The sequence below is a fragment of the Cervus elaphus genome, chromosome X (genome assembly GCF_910594005.1).
Source record: "Cervus elaphus chromosome X, mCerEla1.1, whole genome shotgun sequence".
Lineage (NCBI taxonomy): Eukaryota > Metazoa > Chordata > Mammalia > Artiodactyla > Cervidae > Cervus > Cervus elaphus.
This window is the reverse complement of record NC_057848.1, coordinates 30,072,526-30,098,437: the sequence shown is the minus strand read 5'-3', so window position 1 is coordinate 30,098,437 and position 25,912 is coordinate 30,072,526. Positions and strand designations below refer to the sequence as shown.

The 25,912-nt window shown below is 37.9% G+C and overlaps 1 protein-coding gene across 2 annotated transcripts in view; it reads right to left on the bottom strand.

Moving 5' to 3' along the window:
• The window catches only part of RNF128 (ring finger protein 128), a 100,724-nt gene that overhangs the window by 26,298 nt on the left and 48,514 nt on the right, over positions 1 to 25,912 (bottom strand). For both annotated transcript variants that reach the window (XM_043896460.1, XM_043896459.1), the window contains exon 2: positions 3,185 to 3,432. In XM_043896460.1, coding sequence (XP_043752395.1) covers positions 3,185 to 3,432 — 248 coding nt within the window. The remainder of the gene's footprint in view (positions 1 to 3,184; positions 3,433 to 25,912) is intronic.

The window sequence follows — 25,912 nt, the reverse complement described above, 5'->3', positions numbered from 1 at the left end:
CGCTCAGTCATGTCTGACTCTTCGCGACCCCATGGACAGCAGCCTACCAGGCTCCTCCATCCATGGGATTTTTCAGGCAAGAGTACTGGAGTGGGTTACCATTGCCTTCTCCCTGAATCCACCATATAATGCCTAATATGTTATTTTCATTCACAACCCATTGATACTTTTCATCTTGTTTAAAAGCTTTCCATCCACAAAACCAGGGATAATGTGTGCTCTTACACAGCATACTATGGCTTGTCAGGCATGCAACCACTACATGCTGTCCATCATACTTTGGCATTTTGGTCATCAAATTTATGGTCATACATTTATCGGTTTGCCTGACATTATCTGCTATGTGTCAAAATGGTTCAGAGGGAAGACATACCCAAATAATTTAATCAATCCCTAATGTTCTAATGAAGGTAAATTTTTATAGCTCAGTTTCAGCACCATTTCGACCAGTGAAGTGGAGATAATGCAGTCAAATAGTTAGTGATAGTTATAACTATCATATGCATCAAGCTCTACATTTTAAAAATGAATAGGAAGTTATGAAAATTAAATAACATGTAAATGACATTTCAGCACTCTCAAGTATATATAAGCAAAATGGATTATCAGTCTCATATATTTAATCTTTTAGTCACCAAAAAATAAACAGATACAGCCCATTAAATAGTGAAAGATGCCCTCTCAAAGCCTTCTCTAAAAGGTGAGAAGTTTTAATGCTATTCTTAACTATTTGTACAGAAGTTAACTTTTTTAAGAAATAAAACTATGAAAGTTACTTAAACAAGTGATGAGATCAGAGTTAAATATCAATGTAGCTTGTGCAACACCAGGTAGCTCTTTATGAACTATATTATTTGCTTATGGGGTTTAATGCCATGTTAATAGACTTCATATAGCACTTGGAGAACAGAAATACATACTTCACCATGAACATTCAGAAACCAAACACTCTTCTCATTGTAACTATAACCTTTGAATAATAGTTCATTATACTGGATACCAATTTCTTTCCAATCTCAGAGATAAAAACCAGCACAATATACAAATGGCAAATATTAACACAGTGTGAGACTACTGAATTGTCTGGCACAGGAATTTTAAATATCCTTTTGACCACAACTAGTAACAGGCTGAACCTGCCACCAATGTGATAAGCTGCTTCTTTAAAGAGAAGTACAGAAGTCAATTAACTTTAAACATTGAGATAATCATCACTCCTTACCATATGCTGGTGTCTAAATCTTTACAAAGGTTTTATAATAAGATATTAATTTTTCATCTATTCCTAAGCTTATTTTCTTGCCATCTAGAAATCCTCACTGCTCCCCCACTCTCAAATAAATTGGGTTCATCTTTGCTTATTGAAGAAAAAGTGCATGAAATGGTCAGAATCTGTCTTTGGAGAAACTTTTAAGTACATATATAATCTTGCCCCCCACTATGTGATCAGCTGAAAGCCTTAAATCCCTAGTGAACATTCTGGAGATGTGGCACACAGCTTTGCTGTTGTGTTTAGAATTCCTGAGAGAGACAGGAGGTTAAGAAATGATTGTGACATGAATCAGCCATGGATTTACATGTATTCCCCATCCCGATCCCCCCTCCCACCTCCCTCCCCACCCCATCCCTCTGGCTGATTCATGTCAATGTATGGCAAAAACCACTACAATATTGTAAAAAATAAATAAATAAATAAATACAAATTTAAAAAAAGAAATGATTGTGGTGTGGATCAGAGTGGAAGCAAAGGAAATGCTAAGAAGTAATCAGATCCTGGATATACAATGAAGGTAGAAACAAAGGACTTACTGACAGAGGTTATACAGGAAGTGAGAGAAAGAGAAGAATAAAGAATTAACTCCAAGTTTTCTGGCCTGGGGTCAAAAGAAGTTCTTTTGAAAATGGAAGCAATTACTAGTATGTATCGGTGTCTACAATAACAGAAGACAAAGCAGAGGATAGCGGGTATAGACACAGATGTAGAAATGTGGTAGAAGCTTGCGGAAGTACTCTTGATTACTTCAATTTTCTCAGTGGAATAAGACCCAAAATACAAGTTGAGAGTAAAACTGGAGGTAAGTACTAGAGATCTGAAGAGAAAGGAATGTGTACCTATGAAAGGAGAGGAAGTGGCTAAGAAAAGATGGTATGATTGTTGGGCAGCATTAAGCAAACTCACTCTGAGTTTGTGGTCACAAATTTAAAGTGAGATTAGCCAGTTGTAGAGATGCTAATGTTTTTCTGCTACGTCAGCTAAGCAAAGAACAGGCACAGAATACGTGGGAAGTAGGATGTAATCAGGATTGGGTTTTGACAGCAAGTATAACAAAGAGAGAGAAGGGCCAAGGAAACTGAAGATACATGCATGGGAATGGCTATGGAAGTTAAGCTGAGTAAGGAAGAGAAGTGAGGATATCAGAGGGATGAGGGGCAGTTTAAAGGTAGTAGGATCAACATTAGACAAACAGGTACTTCCCTGTTCAAAGATACTTCAGTAATTTTGCTCTATTATTTCTATACTCTGTACTTGTTTATACACCAGTTGTTAATATATGGGAGAAATTATGACTCTGTCACTCCATCTGGAATTGATTATTATATTATGCACAATTAGATCTTTAAATTTGCCTACTCATAATATTCAGCCTAGTCTCTCTTCCCAGTCCTGCCCCCAAATGCAAATGAACACATGCATACGCACATAGGAGAAAGCAATGGCAACCCACTCCAGTATTCTTGCCTGGAGAATTCCATGGATAGATAGAGGAGCCTGGCAGGCTGCAGTCCATGGGGTCGTAAGAGTGGGACACGACTTAGTGACTAAACCACCATCTTGTACTTTCTAGTTTCTAAATTTTCTATATTGCATATGAAATGCTTTTGTCATTTAGAAAAATGTGCAAAAGAACATATGAATTTATACCCATATATACTTAAATGCTTGCTGTGCTCTCTAATAAAGTATTAGAAGATTTAACCCAGTAGGATTAAGGCCTTAGACCAGTTTCCGAAAATAAGAGATCTGAGAGTACAGAAGCGGACATACTTTTAAAAACTACCAGTTTTCACAAAATGCACGCATGGATCATTGTCCAGCAAGGGAAGCATATTAAAATGCATGACACTGAATCTACAATTAAAACAGTAAAATATTTTTAAATTGGAAGAAAGGATCATTACAAACCTGCTTTCTGCTTTGAGCTCTTGCATTCCGTAATCTTCGAGCAGAATAAAAGATAAAATAGCCCACAGTTGCTGCCGTAATAATGAAAAAGGACACAGAAACAAAAAAAATCGAATAGTGATTCACCCAAGGACCATGTTTTTTCCCTACTTCAATGACCATTGTAACTTGTATGCCTCTTTGAATAGATTGTAGAATTTTGGTGCCTTTCAGATTGCCAATCATGATTGCAACAATGTCTCCTGCACCTGTAAAAGAAAAGGAATTCAGTTTTAGTTTGGTAAAGCTAAAGTATAAAATTTTTCCTAGTATAAAAATCCAATTGCTAAAATGATTTTAAAGGACACTCAATGAGACAAAGGAAGGACACTCCTTCATTCAATTAACATTTATTGGGCACATGTGTATATATGTAAGTTACAGGGAATATAAGCATACTGAGACTTGGTTACTGACCTTAAGGAACTCACAGTTTAGTAAGCAAGCCATGATATTAATATATAATAAATACCTCCCCCCTTCTCAGGTTTGCTACCTATAATTCAAAAGTATTGGCCTTGGGGCCCAATTTGCCTCTTACATGAAGGTTTTCTTTTTTTTTTTTCCATTTATTTTTATTATTTGGGAAGGTTTTCTTAAAGTAGTCACCTGGATAGTAGGGAATTCTCCTAGAGAATCTGAGATTTGGGAAAAACGAAAAATTTAACTATGTATTTCTGAATTTATAAAGTGATAGACTATCTCATGAGCCTGCTACTAAAATGTATAAGGAAGGGACTTCCCTTGAGGTCTGGTGGTTAAGACTCCACACTTCCACTTCTGGGGGCATGGGTTTGATTCCTGGTTGGGAAACTAAGATTCCACATCCCACATGCAACATAGTCAAAAAAAAAAAAGAAAAAGAAAATGTATAAGGATATATATATCAGGATTAGTAATTTTTGATAATGATTACAGCCTAAATGGACAACCTGTATATATATATATGTGTGTGTGTGTGTGTGTGTGTGTGTGTGTATATATATATATATATATATGTCCGTGTGCCATTTTTCTATATCCTCAAAAGCAATATAAAATTTGTCCAAGGTGCCCTAAGGTTTTGCATGGACTTTGGCCACCTCATGCGAAGAGTTGACTCATTGAAAAGACCCTGATGCTGGGAGGGATTGGGGGTAGGAGGAGAAGGGGACAACAGAGGATGAGATGGCTGGATGGCATCACCGACTCAATGGACATGAGTTTGAGTAAACTCCGGGAGTTAGGTGATGGACAGGGAGGCCTGGCGTGTTGCGATTCATGGTGTCGCAAAGAGTCGGACACGACTGAGCGACTGAACTGAACTGAATCAGGTTAGCAATGAATATAACATGTACAATTGATAGAAATGTGTTTCCATTCAACTCCAACTAAAGTCAAGTCTGAAATGAGACTAAACTTTGTACTTAGTCTAATGGTCTAGAAGTCTTAATCTAAAGGCTAAATCTCTGTAACATCTCCCGCTTTACCAACTTTATAAATGTTGTGATAAAAATAAACGACAGACATTATCTTTCCCAATCTTTCCCAATGGTGTGAGAATGTTACTCTTACCAGTCCAATGCTTATCATGGTTTATATTCCTTCTAGTTTAAATGACCTGAGATCAGTAATGTTTAGGAAAAGGTTAGAGTTCTTTGCTATTCACACTTTCAAAGATCAAATCAAGAGTACAAACCTCAAATGGCAATGCCTATAGCAGAATTATTACCTAAGTAATCTCCTAAATTTATGGTCCCCAATGGCCAAAGTCTACAAAAGATCAAGATTCTCCCCTCACTTGAAGTTACTAACTCAAAAAATGTATTCACAGGGTATTAGAGATCCTTGAAGTTCCAAAAGACATTATTTTATTACAGGATAGCCATTCAGTTAAACCCTTTTATATTACTGCTGACTCATTTGCCATTACTCAGTTTGGTAACACTGAAGACTCACTTTCTCCTCACTTACATGAGTAAAATTTCAAAAGCAGCAGAAAGTGAAGGAGGCTAAAATGTCTTCTGTTGTATCTCTTTCCTCTATCAGTATATGATGCAAATGGTCCTAAATAACTGGCTATTTTGCCAGGGAGAGACTGATTTTTCTCTTTATTTGGGAGCTTTAAGTTTCTAGCCTTGGCACTAAAAGCACAGAAAGTGAAAGTGAAAGTGAAGCCTAGATGCCCATCAGCAGATGAATGGATAAGGAAGCTGTGGTACATATACACCATGGAATATTACTCAGCCGTTAAAAAGAATTCATTTGAATCAGTCCTAATGAGATGGATGAAACTGGAGCCCATTATACAGAGTGAAGTAAGCCAGAATGATAAAGAACAATACAGCATACTAACACATACATATGGAATTTAGAAAGATGGTAACGATAACCCTATATGCAAAACAGAAAAAGAGACACAGAAATACAGAACAGACTTTTGAACTCTGTGGGAGAATATGAGGGTGGGATATTTCAAAAGAACAGCATGTATACTATCTGTGGTGAAACAGATCACCAGCCCAGGTGGGATGCATGAGACAAGTGCTCGGGCCTGGTGCACTGGGAAGACCCAGAGGAATCGGGTGGAGAGGGAGGTGGGAGGGGGGATCAGGATGGGGAATACGTGTAAATCTATGGCTGATTCATATCAATGTATGACAAAACCCACTGAAATGTTGTGAAGTAATTAGCCTCCAACTAATAAAAAATAAATAAATAAATAAATATTAGGATAGGAATAAAAAAAAAAACAAAAAGTAAAACTCATTGGATAATTCAAAAAAAAAAAAAAAGAAAGTGAAGCCGCTCAGTCATGTCCGACTCTTTGCGACCCCATGGACTGTAGCCCACCAGGCTCCTCCGTCCATGGGATTTCACAGGCAAGAATACTGGAGTGGGTTGCCATTTCCTTCTCCAGGGATTGAACCTGGGCAGAGGTTACTCTGAGTCAGGGCTCAGAGTTTAAAGCGTCTGCCTGCAATGTGGGAAATTATTTCAATTCTATTTTGTAATTATTTGGCTTTTCTCTACAAGCTATCTGTCAGGAAAGCTTCTGGTTATAAAGTTTTGATTAACTATAGCATTCACTTCTGATACTGTAAAATGTATAATATTTGTATAGATCATTCTAAAAATGAGGTTTAGGAATATATGATATTTCTAAAGACTTCTTTTTAAATCACAGATGCATATATAAATGTTTTTTACTAATAGAAGTACATTTTCATTCTTTTAGAAGATATGAGGTGGGTGGCAGGGGTGGATGCTCAGGAATATACTGGCCTTCGTGGTCAAATGGAGATTAAAAAACGAGGAGAGTCAAGAAATGTACACTGTCTACACATAAGGAACAATGCTGTGCTCCAATTACCCCAATTCATATTCATATATGCTATATATATTACAACTATCTATTGAATTAGCTTTCTAATCATATAAAAGTCCTATTTCTAAGCATTATTATACATCTCCTAGTCTTTACACCCTTGTGACTATTTAAAAACTGCTCCCCCTCCACTGTTCCTGGTTACAGTTAATGGCATCACAACCCACTGGTCACCAGGTTTAGTGACATCAGAATCACATTTGAATACCCCCTGCCAACCTAGTCAGTCTCATGTATTGGGTTGGCTAAAGAGTTCGCTTGGGTTTTTCTGTAACATCATATGGAAAAAACCAAATTAACATTTTGGCCAGCCCAATAGAATACAGGCTTCCTGGGTGACTCAGCGGTAAATAATTCACCTGCAATGCAGGAGATGAGGCAGGAGCCACAGGTTCGACCCCTGGGTCAGGAAGATCCCCTGGAGAAGGAAATAGCAACTGACTCCAGTATTCTTGCCTGGGAAATCCCATAGACACAGGAGCCTGGCAGCCTACAGTCCACAGGGTCCCAAAGAGTCAGACATGACTTAGCGACTGAGCATGCATGCATGCAATAGATAAAACTTCCTTAGCATCTCTCATTTTCAGAACCTCCATTCTGTTCCTGTTGCCTATATAATAGGCCCTCATAATTTCTTTGACGGAACTACTTCAGTAACCTAACTGGTCACTCTTGACTCCAAATTTCCCCTTTCCCTTAAAGTTTCATCAGTGTTTACCATCCTGGTTGACTTTTGCCATTATGTAGTTGGATCATGACTCTTCCCCACTCAAAAATCTTTACTGGCTCCTTATTACTCATTAAATTTCTGACTTCTTGGCCTAGTATTTAAAGCCTTATATGATCTGGTCCCAAACCAACTTTTCCAGTTTGATGTATCTCCTCTACAACCATATCTCATGAACACTTGGATCCATCCAATCACATAGGATCGGCTAGTATCTTTCACTTTTCATAACTTTCCTTTTTTTCATTCTGTTCTCTCAGCCTAAAATGTCCTACATCTGCTGACATTCCTCATTCCTTTTCTGCCTATGTATTACTTAACTCCCAGTTCAAATGTTGCCTTCTACGCTATTTTCCCCCCAAGTTCCAAGTGAGAATGTAAGTATTTCCTCTTTGTTCCCCTGTCACTTGGGTTTTAACTTCTAGCTAGTAGTTTATTTTCTTTTGCATTTCAATTGGCATGCCATACGCCCTCTGTCTTTTAGTTAACTATAGCAACACTCCCCTTTATCTAGTATTGTCAGGGAATTAGGTACTCCATATAAGCAAAATTCCCAAGTTTAATAAAAAAGTTTCATGCACATACTTAATTTCAACAATTTTGAATGGACATTTAAAAAAGCCATCCATACTGCCCTACTTTCCTAACTAGGATATACTGATTATGATTTACTATTGATAGTGGATCATCTTTGTAAACCATTATTTAATATAGTAACTAGGTTATTTGTCCCAAAACTGGTATGATTTTCCAGCAAAGTCACAGATTTGGGGAGCTAGAATCAACCTTAGAGATCATCCGGTCTGACTCATTTATGAGCTCTCACTTTGGGTAGTTTTCTTTGGGGGAGACAGCTTGTCACTTGTTGCTTCTTTTCACTCTTTCTAATTTTATACCTCTAATCTACTGTCAGCTCTGAAAAGTCAATCAAGCTTGGATCAAAGCAAAGAGTAAAACAGGCTCCCAGAGAGAACTTGAGGGGTTCGGGGCAAGTACCCTCTGATATTTAGATTGGTTGCTCAGTGATATTTTTACTTCCTGAATCCTGGCTACTTTCTGGATAATTCAAGTTGCCAGATAAGATCTATAAACTAGACCTTATTCTAAGTGTTTTACCTGTATTAACATATTTAATCCTTATATCAACCCTACAAGATAGGCATTGCCATTTTCCTATTAGAGATAAGACTGACTAACTTGCCTAGGATAACACAAACTAATACATGCAGAGCTGGTATCTGAAACCAGGTAGTTTGGCTTCAGTGCCTCTGCTCTTCACCATCATTCTACATCAGTTCTCTATCTTCAGTGAAACCTAAAGCTATTATTTGACAGTAAAGAATGAAAAGTAAATAGGTACATTGGAGGAGGGAGTGGTAAGATTTAATGACTGGCTCTTGAGGGAGATGGAAGAAGCCTTGATTTGTAGTGTGTGCCAATTTCCATGTCATAAATACTACTCCTATGGCCATATAAGTGGCTTCCCTGGTGGGAATCTGGCCTTCCTGGTAAGGAATCTGCTGGCCAAGCAGAAGACATGGATTCAATACCTGGGTCGAGAAGATCCCCTAGAGAAGGAAATGGCAAACTGCTCCAGTATTCTTGCCTGGGAAATCCCACGGACAGAGGAACCTGATGGGCTATGGCCCATGGGGTCACAAAAGAATCAGACATGACTTATTGACTAAACAACAAACAACAACAATGGCCATAAAAATGTGGAGTTAGGAAAATATGGGTACAATTGGCTGAGTCAGAAAACTCCAGTGCACCACTGGACATTATAGAGTCAAAACTTAAATACATATAGTATACAATTATAGCAAAATTATTAATACTTTGCTTATTCTTTTCACTTTTTCATACTTACTTTAAAAAGTCAAAGTTCATGTACAGCCCCAAGTTAAATTTGTTTTTCTACTTGCTACTCTGTTAAAACCCAAAGAATATGTACCCCAAAACTTCAAAGAAGAACAGTCAGACTTCTTTTTGTGGAATAGAAAAAAAAATCTTTTTCTGACTGGGGCGAGTGAGTGAGTGAGTCTGTGTGTGTCTTACCACAGCAGGCAGGCCAAGTCTTTTTCTCCCTTAAGCTTTCTTCTTGTCTTTAAAATATTGGAAATTCAGGAGGCTGTTATTATGCTTCAGCTGATTCCAAACCTCTCAAATTAAAATTAATAACTTTGTAAGTGATTTTTTAAAGTCTCACACAGCATATTCTGTATAAAAAGTTAGTCATTTATTACTAACCTATATCATTTAATCTATGTTCCTTATACTGTAGAATTTTGCATATCAGTTTATTCTCTCATAGTAGTACAATAACATATTACATGCAAATATTTTTACCACAATCTTTAACATTATTGTTATTTCCTTAAACCATTCTTACAGTTGATCTTTAAAACCAATGTAGTGCACTAATACATATTCTTAAACAAGTTGTCAAGTGTTCCACTTTTCTATCCAACAACTTTGCTATAACAACTATCTCCTTTGGAAAGGACTGAGCCTAGGAAGCCAAATATGGGTTGCACAGCCCAGCTAATTACAACATAGTGTTAAAAAGATCAAGGCTATGGTTCAATTAATCTTCTTGTGGATCACTCATACAGAAGATAATACCTTGAAACTCATTAAGTATTTTGGAAGTATTTACACACACGACAGACACTATGCTAGGCCTTGGGGCCACAGAAAGGAATAAAATATAGTCCCTGCCCTCTAGGCATTTGCAGATGTCTCCTGTATATTAGCCTTTCACCATTAGGAATATGAACTAAGCCTGAAAAATTAATTGTACATATCCATTTTCATGGTCAGTAATAGAAAACAATAATTTCCAAACCGCATTCTGAACTGATACTAGGTTAGTAGAATTGCTTCCTACATAAAAAAGACTATTTTCTTTCAATGTCCAGTAATTTGTAATATAACAAACTGTACTTGTTTTGATATTTCTGAACTTAGTAGAACTCTTTATTTAAAAGTTGGAAACCAGAAATGGACTAGAGTTTGAGGGAGGGAAGAAGTATAATGTCACAAAAATAACTTTGAAGTGGGAATCACACCACTGGGTTGCAGCTTTTGCCTGAAGGAGACAGGGCTTGTACTAAGCTTCTAAAATCAATTCTGGCAAAGGAATAAGACAATTTTCTCCTGCTACCCTTATGGAATTTTCAAACCAGCTATTTATTAATTTCATTGTTTTTTCAAAAATCATAGCACCTCTTCCCCGCCAAAAGAAAAATCTTTAATAGACTAAAAGTGTCATATAAAGAAAACTGATCATTAATTGGAGAACAAACGTTAATGGCCTAAACCCTGATCACAGAACAGCTGTAATTTCAGGATTTAAATCTCTCTAAATCTGCACTCTGTTTCAAGGACTTATTTATAAATTTTAATGCTTTGTCTCTGATAAATTTTCAGAGTTGAAAAGCAAAAAGGAAAAGCTGTCATGTTTACAATTCTAGTGTGTTAACATCACTTTATAGTTGACAATTTAATGGTCAAGAATAGCTAATCTGAACCCTTGTTGCTTAAATACACGTTCCGGGTCCAGCAAAACTTTGACACTTATCTTGATAGACAAAATGTAGCAGTTACTCAATTCTATAGGGAATCTTTGAACTTCCCACTTAAAAACCATTAATAACATGATGTGGCTCAAGTTTCTCACATTTTCACTCTGCTATCTAGGGTATTTTGGGAGAAGAGACAGATTAGGAATAGATGATAATTTAGCATAAGAGGAAATTTAGACTCTTAATCTCAAATGCTCAACAATGAATAATGGATACATGTATATGTATGGCTGAGTCCCTTCGCTGTTCACCTAAAACTACCATAACATTGTTAACTGGCTATACGTGTGTGTGCGCTCAGTCATGTCCGACTCTTTGCGGCTCCATGAACTTTAGCCTGCTAAGCTCCTCTGTCCATGGAATTTTCTAGGCAAGAATACTGCAGTGGGTTGCCATTTCCTACTCCAAGGAATCTTTCCAACTCAGGGATCAAACCAGCATCTCAAAGTCTCTTATACTTTCAGGTGCTAGTGTTAATTGGCCACACCCCAAGAGAAAATAAAAAGTTTAAAGTTTGAGAAAAAAAAAAAACAATGAATAAAGGTTTTGGCATGTGCTTATCTTGGGAACAAAGATAATAAAATAGGCTGTGGCAACTCTTACTACTGTTACTGAATATCATTCAATTAAAATATCATTCAATTATAATTAGTATCTTCATCACTACTGGCAAAAAACACTTCATAGTTATTATTCATAATATATAGAAATTTGACACTAGGATCCTGCTGGTGACCAATATCATTCATTTCTTTCAAAAAACTAATGAAATTATTGTTGTTGTTTAGTCACTAAGTCATGTTTGACACTCTTGTGGCCCCATGGACTGTAGCCTGCAAGGCTCCTCTGTCCACGGGATCTCCCAGGCAAGAACACTGGAGTGGGTAGCTGTTCCCTTCTCCAGGGGATCTTCCCAACCCAGGGATTGAACCCACGTCTCCTGCATTGACAGGATTCTTTACCCGTGTACCACTAGGGAAGTCCAATGATATTATGCTTGCGTCATTTGCCCCAGTCATGTCTGACTTTTTATGACTCCATGGACTGTAACCGACCAGGCTCCTCTGTCCATGGGATTCTCCAGGGAAGAATACTGGAGTGGGTTATCACTTTCTTCTCCAATATCTCCAATGATATTATGGTCTGGGTCTAATCTTATTTATTTGTGAACACAGACAAACTCATTGAATAAATTATTTGTCAAATGCAAACCATGTAGTGAGCTCTGTGCTTCAGGATCTTTCTCTCCCACATTTTAATAGTAACGTGTCAAAATGTAAAATGAACTCTAAAATATTTTATAAAATATGAAATATCCTGAGCATAATGATGACATACTTACAGCATCTTGGCATTCAATCACAAAATACAAGGAGGTGAGGAAACTGTTCTATTATTTCTTTCAACCAGTTTTTCACTTTTAATATTAGAAAATAAGTCTTCACAATGAGTGGTTTACAAATAATAAGGGCAACTGAAAGCCAAAGTATCTCTTAAAAAACTAAACTCACATTCATTCTGATGTTAAAATGGGGCCAACGCTTCTGAATTCACTTGTATCTGGAATGAACAAGATCTAGGTATGGTGAATTTCAACACAATTTTCTAACAAACATTTCCTCTTTTAGAAAATCTGGAACCAATTCAAGTGAACTTAACTATTCATTTGTCCACAGTAGCTTTTTTTTTGGCCTACACCACCATGGCATTTGGGACCTTAGTTCACTAACCAGGGCTTGAACCCGCACCCCTGTAGTGGAAGCACAGTCTCAACCACTGCACCACCAGGGAAGTCCTCACCAAATAGCTTTTAAAGGCTCAGTTTCCTTCCCTATAGCCCAAACTCTTTGGACAACTGGGGAAGGTCAATGTACTTCAAAGAGGGATACCAAGGCTCCCCAAACCAAGCAGTCCTAAGTGGAATTTTTTTTAAATGAGTACAAAAAATTATCTAAACTTTTAAGCCAAACTAACCTCTCTTTATGCAAGTTCCTGTTTTGTGACAACTTGTTTTTTGCTCACTTCTGGTTACTACCAGTTACCAACAAACCAAATTTAGTTTCTTCAATTGACTGTTTCATAGCAGCTCTCAATTAAAAAATTAACTTTTATCATTGCACCTCAACAAACAAATATACAAGTGCTTTCTTAAAAGTATCTGGAAATATATGTCTGTGGTTTACTGGGAACCAGACAAACCAGTACTGCACATCCCTTTAATGTGTTATGGGGCTTCCCTGGTGGCTTAGAGGTAAAGAATTCGCCTGAAATGCAGGAACTGCAGAAGTTCTTGCAGGAATGCAGGGAGGCACTGGTTTGCTCCCTGGATCAGGAAGATCCCCTGGAGGAGGGCATGGCAACCCACTCCAGTATTCTTGCCTGGAGAATCCCACGGACAGAGGAGCCTGGTGGGCTATAATCCATAGGGTTGCAAAGAGTCGGTCATGACTGAAGTGACTTAGGACAGATGGACACTCCTAACTAGCCTTTAGGTAAATTCTAGGCTATTGCAGAATATGAAACAGGTATTAGTACAGGTTGCCTGTTGGTTAAAGCCATAGTTCTTAACTTTTTGCACTGTTACAAATCATCTTTTTGAGGGAGGGGTGGTGGCAGTGAAGATGACCAAAATCACCTTTTATTATCATTCTTTTAAGCCAACAAGTGAAACAGAGGCACACAGCCATGGGTAGTTCAACAAGCTGACTTTCTTTCTGCCCTGTATCCCCAAGTACTTCTGCTGTAAGATTTTGACGGTAATAATACTTTAGGGAATAATTCGATATGGCACCAAAAAATTTCAGGCAGCTGGAACTTTCAGGAAATAGCACATTAAAGGTACTAGAAAATTAGAAACAATACTGTCCAAAAGGTCACAGATGCATAATTTTTTGATGACACCATATTCACAGGTAAACAATTTTTAGGATTCTTATTAAAAAAACCTAGTCCTGCCAGGCCTATTCTGATTTCCACAAGTGGTAATGTTTAGAACATTGTTAAGAATCCAAGGGCTAGATCAGCATTTCTCTAAATTTCTGGATTTAGGATTCCTTTAGCTCTCCAAAGAACTTTTGTTTATGTAGATTATTTCTATTCATATAAACCATATTAGAAATTAAAAGGAATTTTAGAAATATTTATTCATTCATATATAATAGCTATAAATATATATTAATGCAATTAACATTTTTATTAAAAATAACTATTTTTCCAAAAAATGTCATGAGTGGCATTGTCATTTGTGTAAACCTCTTTAATGTCAGACAGTAGAAGACAGTTGTATCTTCATACCTGCTTCTGCATTAGACCTAACTATGACCTGTTTTTTTGGTTGAAATATATGAAGGTAAATCTGTACTCACACAAAGATGTAATCAGAAGATTGAGGAGTGTTTTAATAGCATTTTCAAATAATTGTACATATTCTTCTTTTATGTTACAACAAAACTCAATAAGTGGTAGTTTCTTAAATATTAGGTGCAAGGGAGAATTTGAAATCCTATCAATCAATTCCTTGTACTTAGCTAAATGAAAATCCATTGATCTAATATATTGAATGGATCCTTTACCTATGCATGGTTTTGTGACACCATGTGTTGGTCATCTGGAGAGTACTGATTCACTGAATTATGCAGATTTTTTAAATAGTGACTCATTTAAAGATTATACAATAACAAACAAAATCATGGTTGTTAATATTGCTACAGTTTTCACTGGAAAAGTCTAAGTTTTAGAAACTGTCAAGCTCATGTGGTAGGTAAAAGTTTTCCAAAATCCTAATTTTTGTTTGAACACTTAAATTTTACCATTAGCAGCAAATGCTGTCATTTGTTTTCTCTGAAAGAGCTCCCCTGGTGGCTCAGCGGTAAAGAATCTGCCTGCAATGCAGTAGCTGCAAGAGCCACAGGTTTGATCCCTGGGTCAGGAAGATCCCCTGGAGGAGGGCGTGGCTAACCACTCCAGTATTCTTGCCTGAAGAATCGCATGGACAGAGGAGCCTGGCAGGCTACAGTCCATAGGGTCACAAAGAGTTGGACATGACTGAAGCGACTTAGCATACAAAGGACAGATTCACTTAGTTCATTTTTGACAAAAGGTCTTCCAGATACCCCAGGCTGAATATTGTTTGTTGGTAGTTCTTTCAAGTTAAAAAGCAGTTGTTTGGAGATAACAGCTAGTTTGACTCACACCTCAGTTATATGAGGGCTTTGCAACTACTTCCCATTGTCACCACACAGAACAGGCAAAAAAAAAAAAAGATGTGTAGAGATTCAAAAAAATTATTCTTACTGTTACATCAAGAACAGTCCTAAGTGAAACTGGCATTTCCTTTTTACTGCAAATGCATAGAATGTATACAATATAGTTTGCTGCTTCTATCTTAATTGGTGCTAAGGTACCAGCAGTTTTTACCCACCACTGCTTTTAAACCATCCGTGTAAATGTCAACACAGTGAATTCTGCAAATAATGTCTACATAGTATTATGAAAATAGTTTTGACCTCATGGGTGCCTGAAAGAATCTCAGGGAGCAGTGCTCTGAGATCATATTTTGAAAACTATGGGACTAGATCAATGATCCTCAAACTTTAACATGCATGAGAATTACCTGGGAAACTTGTTAAAACATTGAAATCCCTGGGCCCCATTCCCTAATTCAGTATGTCTGGGGTGAGTCTTGGGAAACTGCAGTTTAACAAGTTCTGTGGATTCGTTGACTGCATGTAGTCTGTGACCCATACTTTTAGAAGTATTGGCTGGAGTTTGATTATAATTTGACTGATGTTATGGCCAAGGAATTTCAAGACAGTGGTCCAGTCACTCTAGCCAGAACAATGCCAATCCTTGACTTTGCATAAAAAGACTTTGCCAATAGACTTATTTTGTTTTTTTTGTCTTTGTTTTTGTTTTCTTCCCAATTATTTTTATTAGTTGGAGGCTAATTACTTTGCAATATTGTAGTGGTTTTTGCCATACATTGACATGAATCAGCCATGGATTTACATGTGTTCCCCATCCTGAACCCCCCTCCCACCTCCCTCCCCTTCCCATCCCTCTGGGTCTTCCCAGTGCACCAGGCCCGAGCACTTGTCTCATGCATCCAACCTGGGCTGGCGATCTATTTCACACTTGATAATATACATGTTTCGATGCTGTTCTCTCAGATCATCCCGCCCTCGCCTTCTCCCATAGAGCCCAAAAGTCTGTTCTATAAATCTGTGTCTCTTTTTCTGTCTTGCATATAGGGTTATCATTACCATCTTTCTAAATTCCATATATATGTGTTAGTATACTGTATTGGTGTACATATACACAATGGAATATTACTCAGCCATTAAAAAGAATACATTTGCATCAGTTCTAATGAGATGGATAAAACTGGAGCCTATTATACAGAGTGAAGTAAGCCAGAAAGAGTTATTTTGTTTTTATCAGTAAGTACTTCACAGAGAGAAGTTAGAAAATCGGCCACATAAGAAACAGGCCCATTTCTTTTCTAACACAGCTCCATTGTCACCACTGTGACAGTACTTAATCACAGTACTTAAGTACTTAAGTACTTAATCACAGTACTTAAATCACTGTGCTGTGCTAAGTTACTCCAGTTGTGTCCAACTCTTTGCAATCCCTTGGACTATAGCCCACTAGGGTCCTCTGTCCATGGGATTCTCCAGGCAAGAATACTGGAGTGGCTTGCCATTCCCTCCTCCAGGGAATCTTCCTGACCCAGGAATCAAACTTGCATTTCTTACATCTCCTGCATTGACTGGTGGGTTCTTTACCACTAGTGCAACCTAAAACACTGTAACAACCTGCTAGCTAGTTTCCAAGCTGCCAGTCTCAGTCCTTCAATTCAGTCCCCTCATGGCTACCAGATAAAATTTTCTAAATGGGAAAAATGTTCACATAATTCCTTTGCCAAAGGTTCTTAAAGAGTTCTTTGCCAAAGATCCCTAACCGGACTCCATAAAGCTCTGTAGCTTCATTCACCTACAAAATAAAGTTCAGACTCCTTTCATAAGATCCTGACTCATCTACATTAGATAGCCAGGTTTTACACTGTCCAGTGCAGGCTTCCTTGAGGTTATCTGGTTTACCTGAGTTTCACTAAACCATGGACTCTTTCACATTAGGGACTGGGTTTTTCATCACTGAAACTACAATGTCTAACAGAGTGCCTGGCACATAACACATGTCAAATGTTTGATGAATGCAATTTAAGAATGCTATATTATTGGAAATAAAAGCAAAAATAAACAAATGGGACCTAGTGATACTTAAAAGATTTTGCACAACAAAGGAAACTATAAGCAAGGTGAAAAGACAGCCCTCGGATTGGGAGAAAATAATAGCAAACGAAGCAACAAACAAAGGATTAATCTCAAAAATATACAAGCAGCTCCTGCAGCTCAATTCCAGAAAAATAAATGACCCAATCAAAAAATGGGCCAAAGAACTAAACAGACATTATTCCAAAGAAGACATACAGATGGCTAACAAACACATGAAAAGACGCTCAACATCACTCATTATTAGAGAAATGCAAATCAAAACCACAATGAGGTACCATTACACGCCAGTCAGGATGGCTGCTATCCAAAAGTCTACAAGCAATAAATGCTGGAGAGGGTGTGGAGAAAAGGGAACCCTCTTACACTGTTGGTGGGAATGCAAACTAGTACAGCCGCTATGGAGAAGTGTGGAGATTTCTTAAAAAACTGGAAATAGAACTGCCATATGACCCAGCAATCCCACTTCTGGGCATACACACCGAGGAAACCAGATCTGAAAGAGACACGTGCACCCCAATGTTCATCGCAGCACTGCTTATAATAGCCAGGACATGGAAGCAACCTAGATGCCCATCAGCAGACGAATGGATAAGGAAGCTGTGGTACATATACACCATGGAATATTACTCAGCCGTTAAAAAGAATTCATTTGAATCAGTTCTAATGAGATGGATGAAACTGGAGCCCATTATGCAGAGTGAAGTAAGCCAGAAAGATAAAGACCATTACAGTATACTAACACATATATATGGAATTTAGAAAGATCGTAATGATAACCCTATATGCAAAACAGAAAAAGAGACACAGATGTACAGAACAGAATTTTGGACTCTGTGGGAGAAGGCGAGGGTGGGATGATCTGAGAGAACAGCATCGAAACATGTATATTATCTACGGTGAAACAGATCACCAGCCCAGGTTGGATGCATGAGACAAGTGCTCGGGCCTGGTGCACTGGGAAGACCCAGAGGGATCGGGTAGAGAGGGTGGTGGGAGGGGGGATCAGGATGGGGAATACACATAAATCCATGGCTGATTCATGTCAATGTATGACAAAAATCACTACAATATTGTAAAGTAATTAGCCTCCAACCAATAAAAATAAATGAAAAAAAAAAAGAATGCTATATTTAGTGACAATTTGAATCTTGATTGAATCTGAAAACAAATTCATCATTAAAGATAATTGTGTGAACAGTTGAAGATGCATCAGCTTCCTACATTCATAAATAGTGTATCTTTAAGACACGTCTGCCTACAGCAAGGACATATCTATAATAAGTAACAAATTAAATACTAATCCTACTCTGCAGATCTTGGGTTTAGTGTGACAGTTACTGCTTCAGTGCTGATCCCACTGAAATCAACATATAGCCAGAGCAGTACTAATGGTCACAATAATCCCTCTCCATCCTTGAGTTTGAGTTCACTACAGTTTCACACTTGCATTCAGGAGCTGGACAGATATCATTTTAGTGCCAAGTTCAAGATAGAACCCAGTCAGCCATCCTGGTTCACTAGGAGATTGGTTGTTTGGGCACTTATGAGGAAGTTCAGAGGACATAAAAGGTCTTGAAGCATTGGAACAAGTTGAGTGTTTATACCACCTTAAATTTGTGCTGATACTGAGGAAAAGAAAATAATAAGATATGCTATTGCCAGGCCAGGCAAAAATTCTAGTATGTATGTTATTTGGTCAAAAGGGTATTCTGTGATCGCATTAAAATGTTTATGCTAAAGTTTTCTATTGCTACAGTTTTTGTTTGGGGGAGGTAAGATTTCGAGAAACCAATTCAACATTGTTGTTGTTATTTATTACTGTTTTCCAGAGGAATGCTAGTCAGTAAACTCCATAGCATCTATGTATTTAATCCTTTGGGATAATAAACTGCACAATATCCAGAACTATTCAGAATCTGAGAAGACTATTTAATGGCTCAAGGTAAAGGAATTACTGACTTACAATATATACATCACAGGTTAAAAATAACCTGATCTTTATTGAGCAGTTAAAAAAAGTTAAACAGGAGATTTAGGGGTTTCAAGGAAAGAAAACTTATATAAATAAATGTTAGAAAATTATGGTGCTCTGTTCTCCTTGTAGTCATTGATTCTGTTTTCTTGTAATGTGAGACCTTGAGAAGGAGAATCCCACTGAATAAATTACTACTGTATTGGGTGTGGGATGGGATGAGCACAAAAGGAGGCCATAGCCTAGGCATAAAATAAAATTCAGATATGGCCTCCATCACTTGCCACTTAACCCTCAAATTTCCAGATCATGTGAAACTAGTACAAGAATGTATGAAAGGAAAATGTACTCGGAACCTTAAATATGGCCAGACTCTAGAGAGTGACATTTTTGTGTAGGTCTAAAAGCCCTAGTGACTGCAGCCATGAAATTAAAAGATGCTTGCTTCTTGGAAGAAAAGATATGACAAACCTAGACAGCGTATTAAAAAGCAGAGACATTACTTTGCCTACAAAGGTCTATATAGTCAAAGCTATGGTTTTTCCAGTAGTCATGTATGGATGTGAGGGTTGGATCATAAAGAAGACTGAGCACTGAAGAACTGATACTTTCAAACTGTGGTGTTGGAGAAGACTCTTGAGAGTCCCTTGGACTGCAAGGAGATCCAATCAGTCCATCCTAAAGGAAATCAGTCCTGAATATTCATTGGAAGGACTGATGTTGAAGCTGAAGCTCCAATACTTTGACCACCTGAGGCAAAGATCCAACTCACTGAAAAAGACTCTGAAACTGAGAAAGACAGAAGGCAGGAGGAGAAGGAGACGACAGAGGACAAGATGGTTGGATGGCATCACTGACTCAATGGACATGAGTTTGATCAAACTCCAGGAGATGGTGAAGGACAGGGAAGCCTGGCGTGCTGCAGTCCATGAGGTTGCAAAGAGTCGGACATGACTGAGTGACCAAACAATAAAAAGCCCTACCTTTATTGATATTTGAGTGCCAAACAAAAATATCACTATTAGCCAAAAAATAGGCAACACAGGCTGAAAATGTAACCTAGATGAAAAGGACCAGGTCATTGTTTATCTTCACCTACTTCCTGTTACTATTCTCCTACTACAATATCCAGTCACAAGGCTGCTCATAAAGGGGTGTTCAAACTTTTGCTGCAATTGGAACCTCTTTTTGTTTGTCTTCTCTTCACGTATAGTTATTATAACAGGGGAATTAGATTGGAAATTGTATTAATCATTAAAATCAGAAAGAGCATTATGTTGAGGGATAAGGTATTCATTTTGATCCTGCCACAAGAACCTACGCAGGCAAAAGTTACAGATGTTAAATCAGTATTCTACTAGGTATCTGAATCAGAGAAAAAGAGAATTTGGTATGCCTCTCCAGAAATTGTGGTACCATTTAGTATAAAAAATTCATAAATAGGAACACTCTGCTGAGAATACTAAATTTCCTCCTGTGTTAATTATTACAAAAGCTAAGCTAAGTTAGGCCCATACACTAATTTATAAAAACAAACACAAACCTGTCTCGTTTGTTTTTACCCTTTCACAATAAATGGTTTCTGCAATTCAATAAGGAGAATAAACCTGTGAAACTATAAAGTTACATTAACTTGATATAAAAGGTACCATATTAGTACCAAGAAACATAACTTAAATGTTTGTCATCATAGCTGAAAACATTCTTTCTTATCATAGTGAGATAACTGGTGTAGTCACTCCTTGACACTGACAGGACTTTGGTACAGTTAAAGTATGAGGTCAGCCTAAGAGAAACACAGAAAGACAGAGGGAGGGGGAGGAGGAGGGGGAGAGAAGGTAAGAGAGAAAAGAAGTTATCAAGTGCTTGGTAATCAGTGTTTTCCAAATTATATTTCAGATGTTTAGTATTCTGAGATAAAAATCATTCTATAGATAAATAAGTTTAGAAAATAATGCATTAGACAAAGTTAAAGTGTTTTAGACTCATCTAGACTTCTCAGAGGTTCTGAGAAGTCCCGCAGAGATATATATTGCCAGTCTCCAAGACAGGGCTATACATGAGGGTAAGGAGGTGGTTAAGCTATTTTTTAATGAACAAGGCTATGTACTAAGTACATTATATATCGTCTAATTTATCCCTCATAATAACCTTATGAAATAGGTACAACTATCATCCCCCGTTCAACAGATGAGTCTTATAGAGCAGTGATCCCCAGTCTTTTTGAGACCAGGCACCAGTTACATGGAAAACAATTTATCCATGGACTGGGGTTGGCGGGAGGATGGTTTCAGGATGATTCAAGTGCATTACATTTATTGTGCACTTTATTACTAGAAATTATTAATTTACTATTAATAATTATTATTAAATTACTATTATTACATCAGCCCAACCTCAGATCATCAGGCATTAGATCCCAGAGGTTGGGGGGTCCTGTTATAGAGATTAATTTGGTTAAGATCACAAAGCTATTACATGATAGATCTGGATTTTAAGTCAAAATCTACCTCATTCCTCAGTTCCCGATCTTTGGACCACTTTGCCCTCAAAAGGTTCAAAGCCATTTCATTGTTAGAGCTTAACATCTTGATTTTAAAGTCCTGCTGCTGCTTAAAATGGAAATACACAGGGGAGAAGGACAAGGGTTGTTTCAGTTTCTTGATTATGTGATTTCTACCTGCATTTCTCAAAAACTGCCAGAAAAATAGCAATTTGGATGCCACATTTTTCCTACTTCTATATATAAAGCAATTACTTATTTCAAAATGCAGTAGTGAACAGCTGTAATAAAAGTTGAAATATTATGTTTAGTTAAAAATAGAAAAAACTGTCAACAAAAGTTTCAAGAGAACTAAGTCACAAAATACCCACCTCAGGCCAAACACTTTATTTACAATATCACAGGAAATGGGCATTATTACCCCCCTTTATATAATCAAGATAAATGAAGTTCAGGCCAACAACTTGCCCAAGACTACATGTATATTAATTAGTAGGGCTGGAATTCAAAAAGAGCAGTCTGACTCAAGGACATCTGTTTTTCCATTGCAATATGCTATCTCCCAATTTCAAATAGAACACATTCACCTTTGGTATAATAGGTTGAAATAAAAGAGTAATCATGTATCTTTCCTTGCTAACAAAGGGTAATCTCTTAGCCTTTAATTACATTAGTCAAAGTAAGTCAATTTCCTTGTCTTGATTGCCAGTTCAACCAAAAGACATCAGTCAGACAGAAGCAGCAAAGTAGGTGGAAGGTTGAGGTCTAGGGCAAGGGAGGTGATTGATGCTTTTGCACTGGCCAGTTTCCGTTTCTTCTACACATCCTGCTCTCTTGCCAAGATGAAATGATGGTGGTGGGAAACAAAACTTTGAAGCACTCCTATAACTCAAAGCACTTTGGAATTCTGTTAAATATAGGTTGCTAGTGTATATCTACTAATGAAAACCTTGCTCAATATAATCACACTTTTCTAGCCTTCATCTGAATGACTGTTGAAATCCTCTAAAATGAGAAAAGACGTAATGACTTGGAAATCTGTTAACGGCTAAGCCACAAATCAAAATTACATTCTTGAAACTTTTGGGAACATCACAAATGCTATTAAAATAAGCCAACCTCCGAGATGATCATAGGTTAGGAAAACAAAATGGAGATTCCTTAAGGTAAAAAACATGTAAAAGGTGAGGTAGTGCTTTCGTCAACATCACAAAGAAACTGAGTAAGTAGAGAAATCTCTCTAAACTAGCATGATTGGGGGGAATCTAATAAACTATATTTAATGGAGCTATCACTACAAACAAAAACCACAACAGAAACACTGATGGGTTGCGTTTCAAAAATTCATCTGCAAATGAGTTGTTTGGAACTAGAGAAAATACATTTTCCCATAGTAATGTTGGTAAACAGAGTTTGAGCTCCCAAATTAACCCCCAGATTATTTCCATGTGAAATGCTTTGAGGACTAAAAACTTCAAAGCAAATATAAATCATTATTTAACCCAAATTTATAATAAAACTTCTCAGAAAAAAAAAATCTCAGAAATACCTAGGAAAGCAAGCAAAAAACCCAAAACACATAAAATATCTTAAATGCTGGGACATAAGAAAAATGCATATTTAATCAGGAGGATTACGTGGTTGACAGGAAGTTTCTGTAGAGACTGTGGGAGTTAGTTATGGACACATTTAAGGTTGTTAAGATATTGACAGCACTGGCTTCTTTATGAATAATTTCACTTCAAAAGAAATGGCATCACATAGAAAGAAGCTCAAATTTTTTTGTAAAGATGGGACTCAGCAAGAGAGAATAAAAGTGAGATCGAATTGATTGAATGCATTTGAATGCAGAGTTCCAAAGAATAGCAAGGAAAGATAAGAAAGCCTTCCTCAGTGAACAATGCAAAGAAATAGAGGAAAACAACAGAATGGGAAAGACTAGAGATCTCTTCAATAAAAGTAGAGATACCAAGGGAACATTTCATGCAAAAATGGGCTCGATAAAGGACAGAAATGGAATGGACCTAACAGAAGCAGAAGATATTAAGACGAGGTGGCAAGAATACACAGAAGAACTGTACAAAAAAGATCTTCACAACCCAGATAATCACAATGGTGTAGTCACTCACCTAGAGCCAGGCATCCTGGAATGTGAAGTCAAGTGGGCCTTAGAAAGCATCACTACAAACAAAGCTAGTGGAGGTGATGGAATTCCAGTTGAGCTATTTCAAATCCTGAAAGATGATGCTGTGAAAGTGCTGCACTCAATATGCCAGCAAACTTGGAAAACTCAGCAGTGGCCACAGAACTGGAAAAGGTCAGTTTTCATTCCAATCACTAAGAAAGGCAATCCCAAAGCATGCTCAAACTACTGCACAATTGCACTCATCTCACACGCTAGTAAAGTAATGCTCAAAATTCTCCAAGCCAGGCTTCAGCAATATGTGAACCGTGAACTTCCAGATGTTCAAGCTGGTTTTAGAAAAGGCAGAGGAACCAGAGATCAAATTGCCAACATCCGCTGGATCATCGAAAAAGCAAGAGAGTTCCAGAAAAACATCTCTTTCTGCTTTATTGACTATGCCAAAGCCTTTGACTGTGTGGATCACAATAAACTGTGGAAAATTCTGAAAGAGATGGGACTACCAGACCACCTGACCTGCCTCTTGAGAAACCTGTATGCAGGTCAGGAAGCGACAGTTAGAACTGGACATGGAACAACAGACTGGTTCCAAATAGGAAAAGGAGTACGTCAAGGCTGTATATTGTCACCCTGCTTATTTAACTTATATGCAGAGTACATCATGAGAAATGCCGGGCTGGAAGAAGCACAAGCTGGAATCAAGATTGCCAGGAGAAATATCAATAACCTCAGATATGCAGATGACACCACCCTTATGGCAGAAAGTGAAGAGGAACTAAAAAGCCTCTTGATGAAAGTGAAAGAGGAGAGTGAAAAAGCTGGCTTAAAGCTCAACATTCTGAAAACTAAGATCATGGCATCTGGTCCCATCACCTCATGGGAAATAGATGGGGAGACAGTGGAAACAGTGTCAGACTTTATTTCTTTGGGCTCCAAAATCACTGCAGATGGTTGACTGTAGCCATGAAATTAAAAGACGCTTACTCCTCAGAAGGAAAGTTTTGACCAACCTAGATAGCATATTAAAAAGCAGAGACATTACTTTGTCAACAAAGGTCCGTCTAGTCAAGGCTATGGTTTTTCCAGTGGTCATGTATGGATGTGAGAGTTGGAATGTGAAGAAAGCTGAGCGCCGAAGAATTGATGCTTTTGAGCCATGGTGTTGGAGAAGAGTCTTGAGAGTCCCTTGGACTGTAAGGAGATCCAATCAGTCCATCCTAAAGGAGATCAGTCCTGGGTGTTCATTGGAAGGACTGATGCTGAAGCTGAAACTCCAATACTTTGGCCATCTCATGTGAAGAGTTGACTCATTTGAAAAGACCCTGATGCTGGGAGGGATTGGGGGCGGGAGGAGAAGGGGACGACAGAGGATGAGATGGCTGGATGGCATCACTGACTCGATGAACTTGATTTTGAGTAAACTCTGGGAGTTGGTGATGGACAGGGAGGCCTGGCGCGCTGCGATTCATGGGGTCGCAAAGAGTCGGACATGACTGAGCAACTGAACTGAACTGAGAACTGATTGAGCTATGAAAGGCAAAGGAAGCATGTAGAAAATTAGGACACAAAATGTATCCTAAGAGGAAAAGAAGTGGTATAACAATTACCCTTGAATTTGACAGTTTCTTGTGCAAACCACCAACCTGTGCATAGCAAAATATTATTTCAAAGGAAATGCCAATTTAAAAAACAAATACATGCATGCTCAGTTGTGTCTAACTCTGTGCAATCTCATGGACTGTAGCCCACAAGCTCGTCTGTCTATAGCATTTTCCAGGCAAGAACGCTGCAGCAGGTTGCCATTTCCTATTCCAAGGGATATTCCTGACTCAGGGATCGAACCAGCATTTCTTGCATCTCCTGCATTGGCAGGCAGATTCTTTACCACTGCGCCACCTGGGAAGCCCCCAAGAAACAAGTACAGAAGGTTCCCAACTTATGATGGTGTGACTTATGAGTGGTACGATCCTCTCTTGAGACACTGAGCAGCAGCACACAGCCATATGACCACGAAAGTAAACAACTAATACAGTTACCACCATTGTGTACCCATACAATAATTCTGTTTTTCACTTTCAGTACAGTGTTCAATAA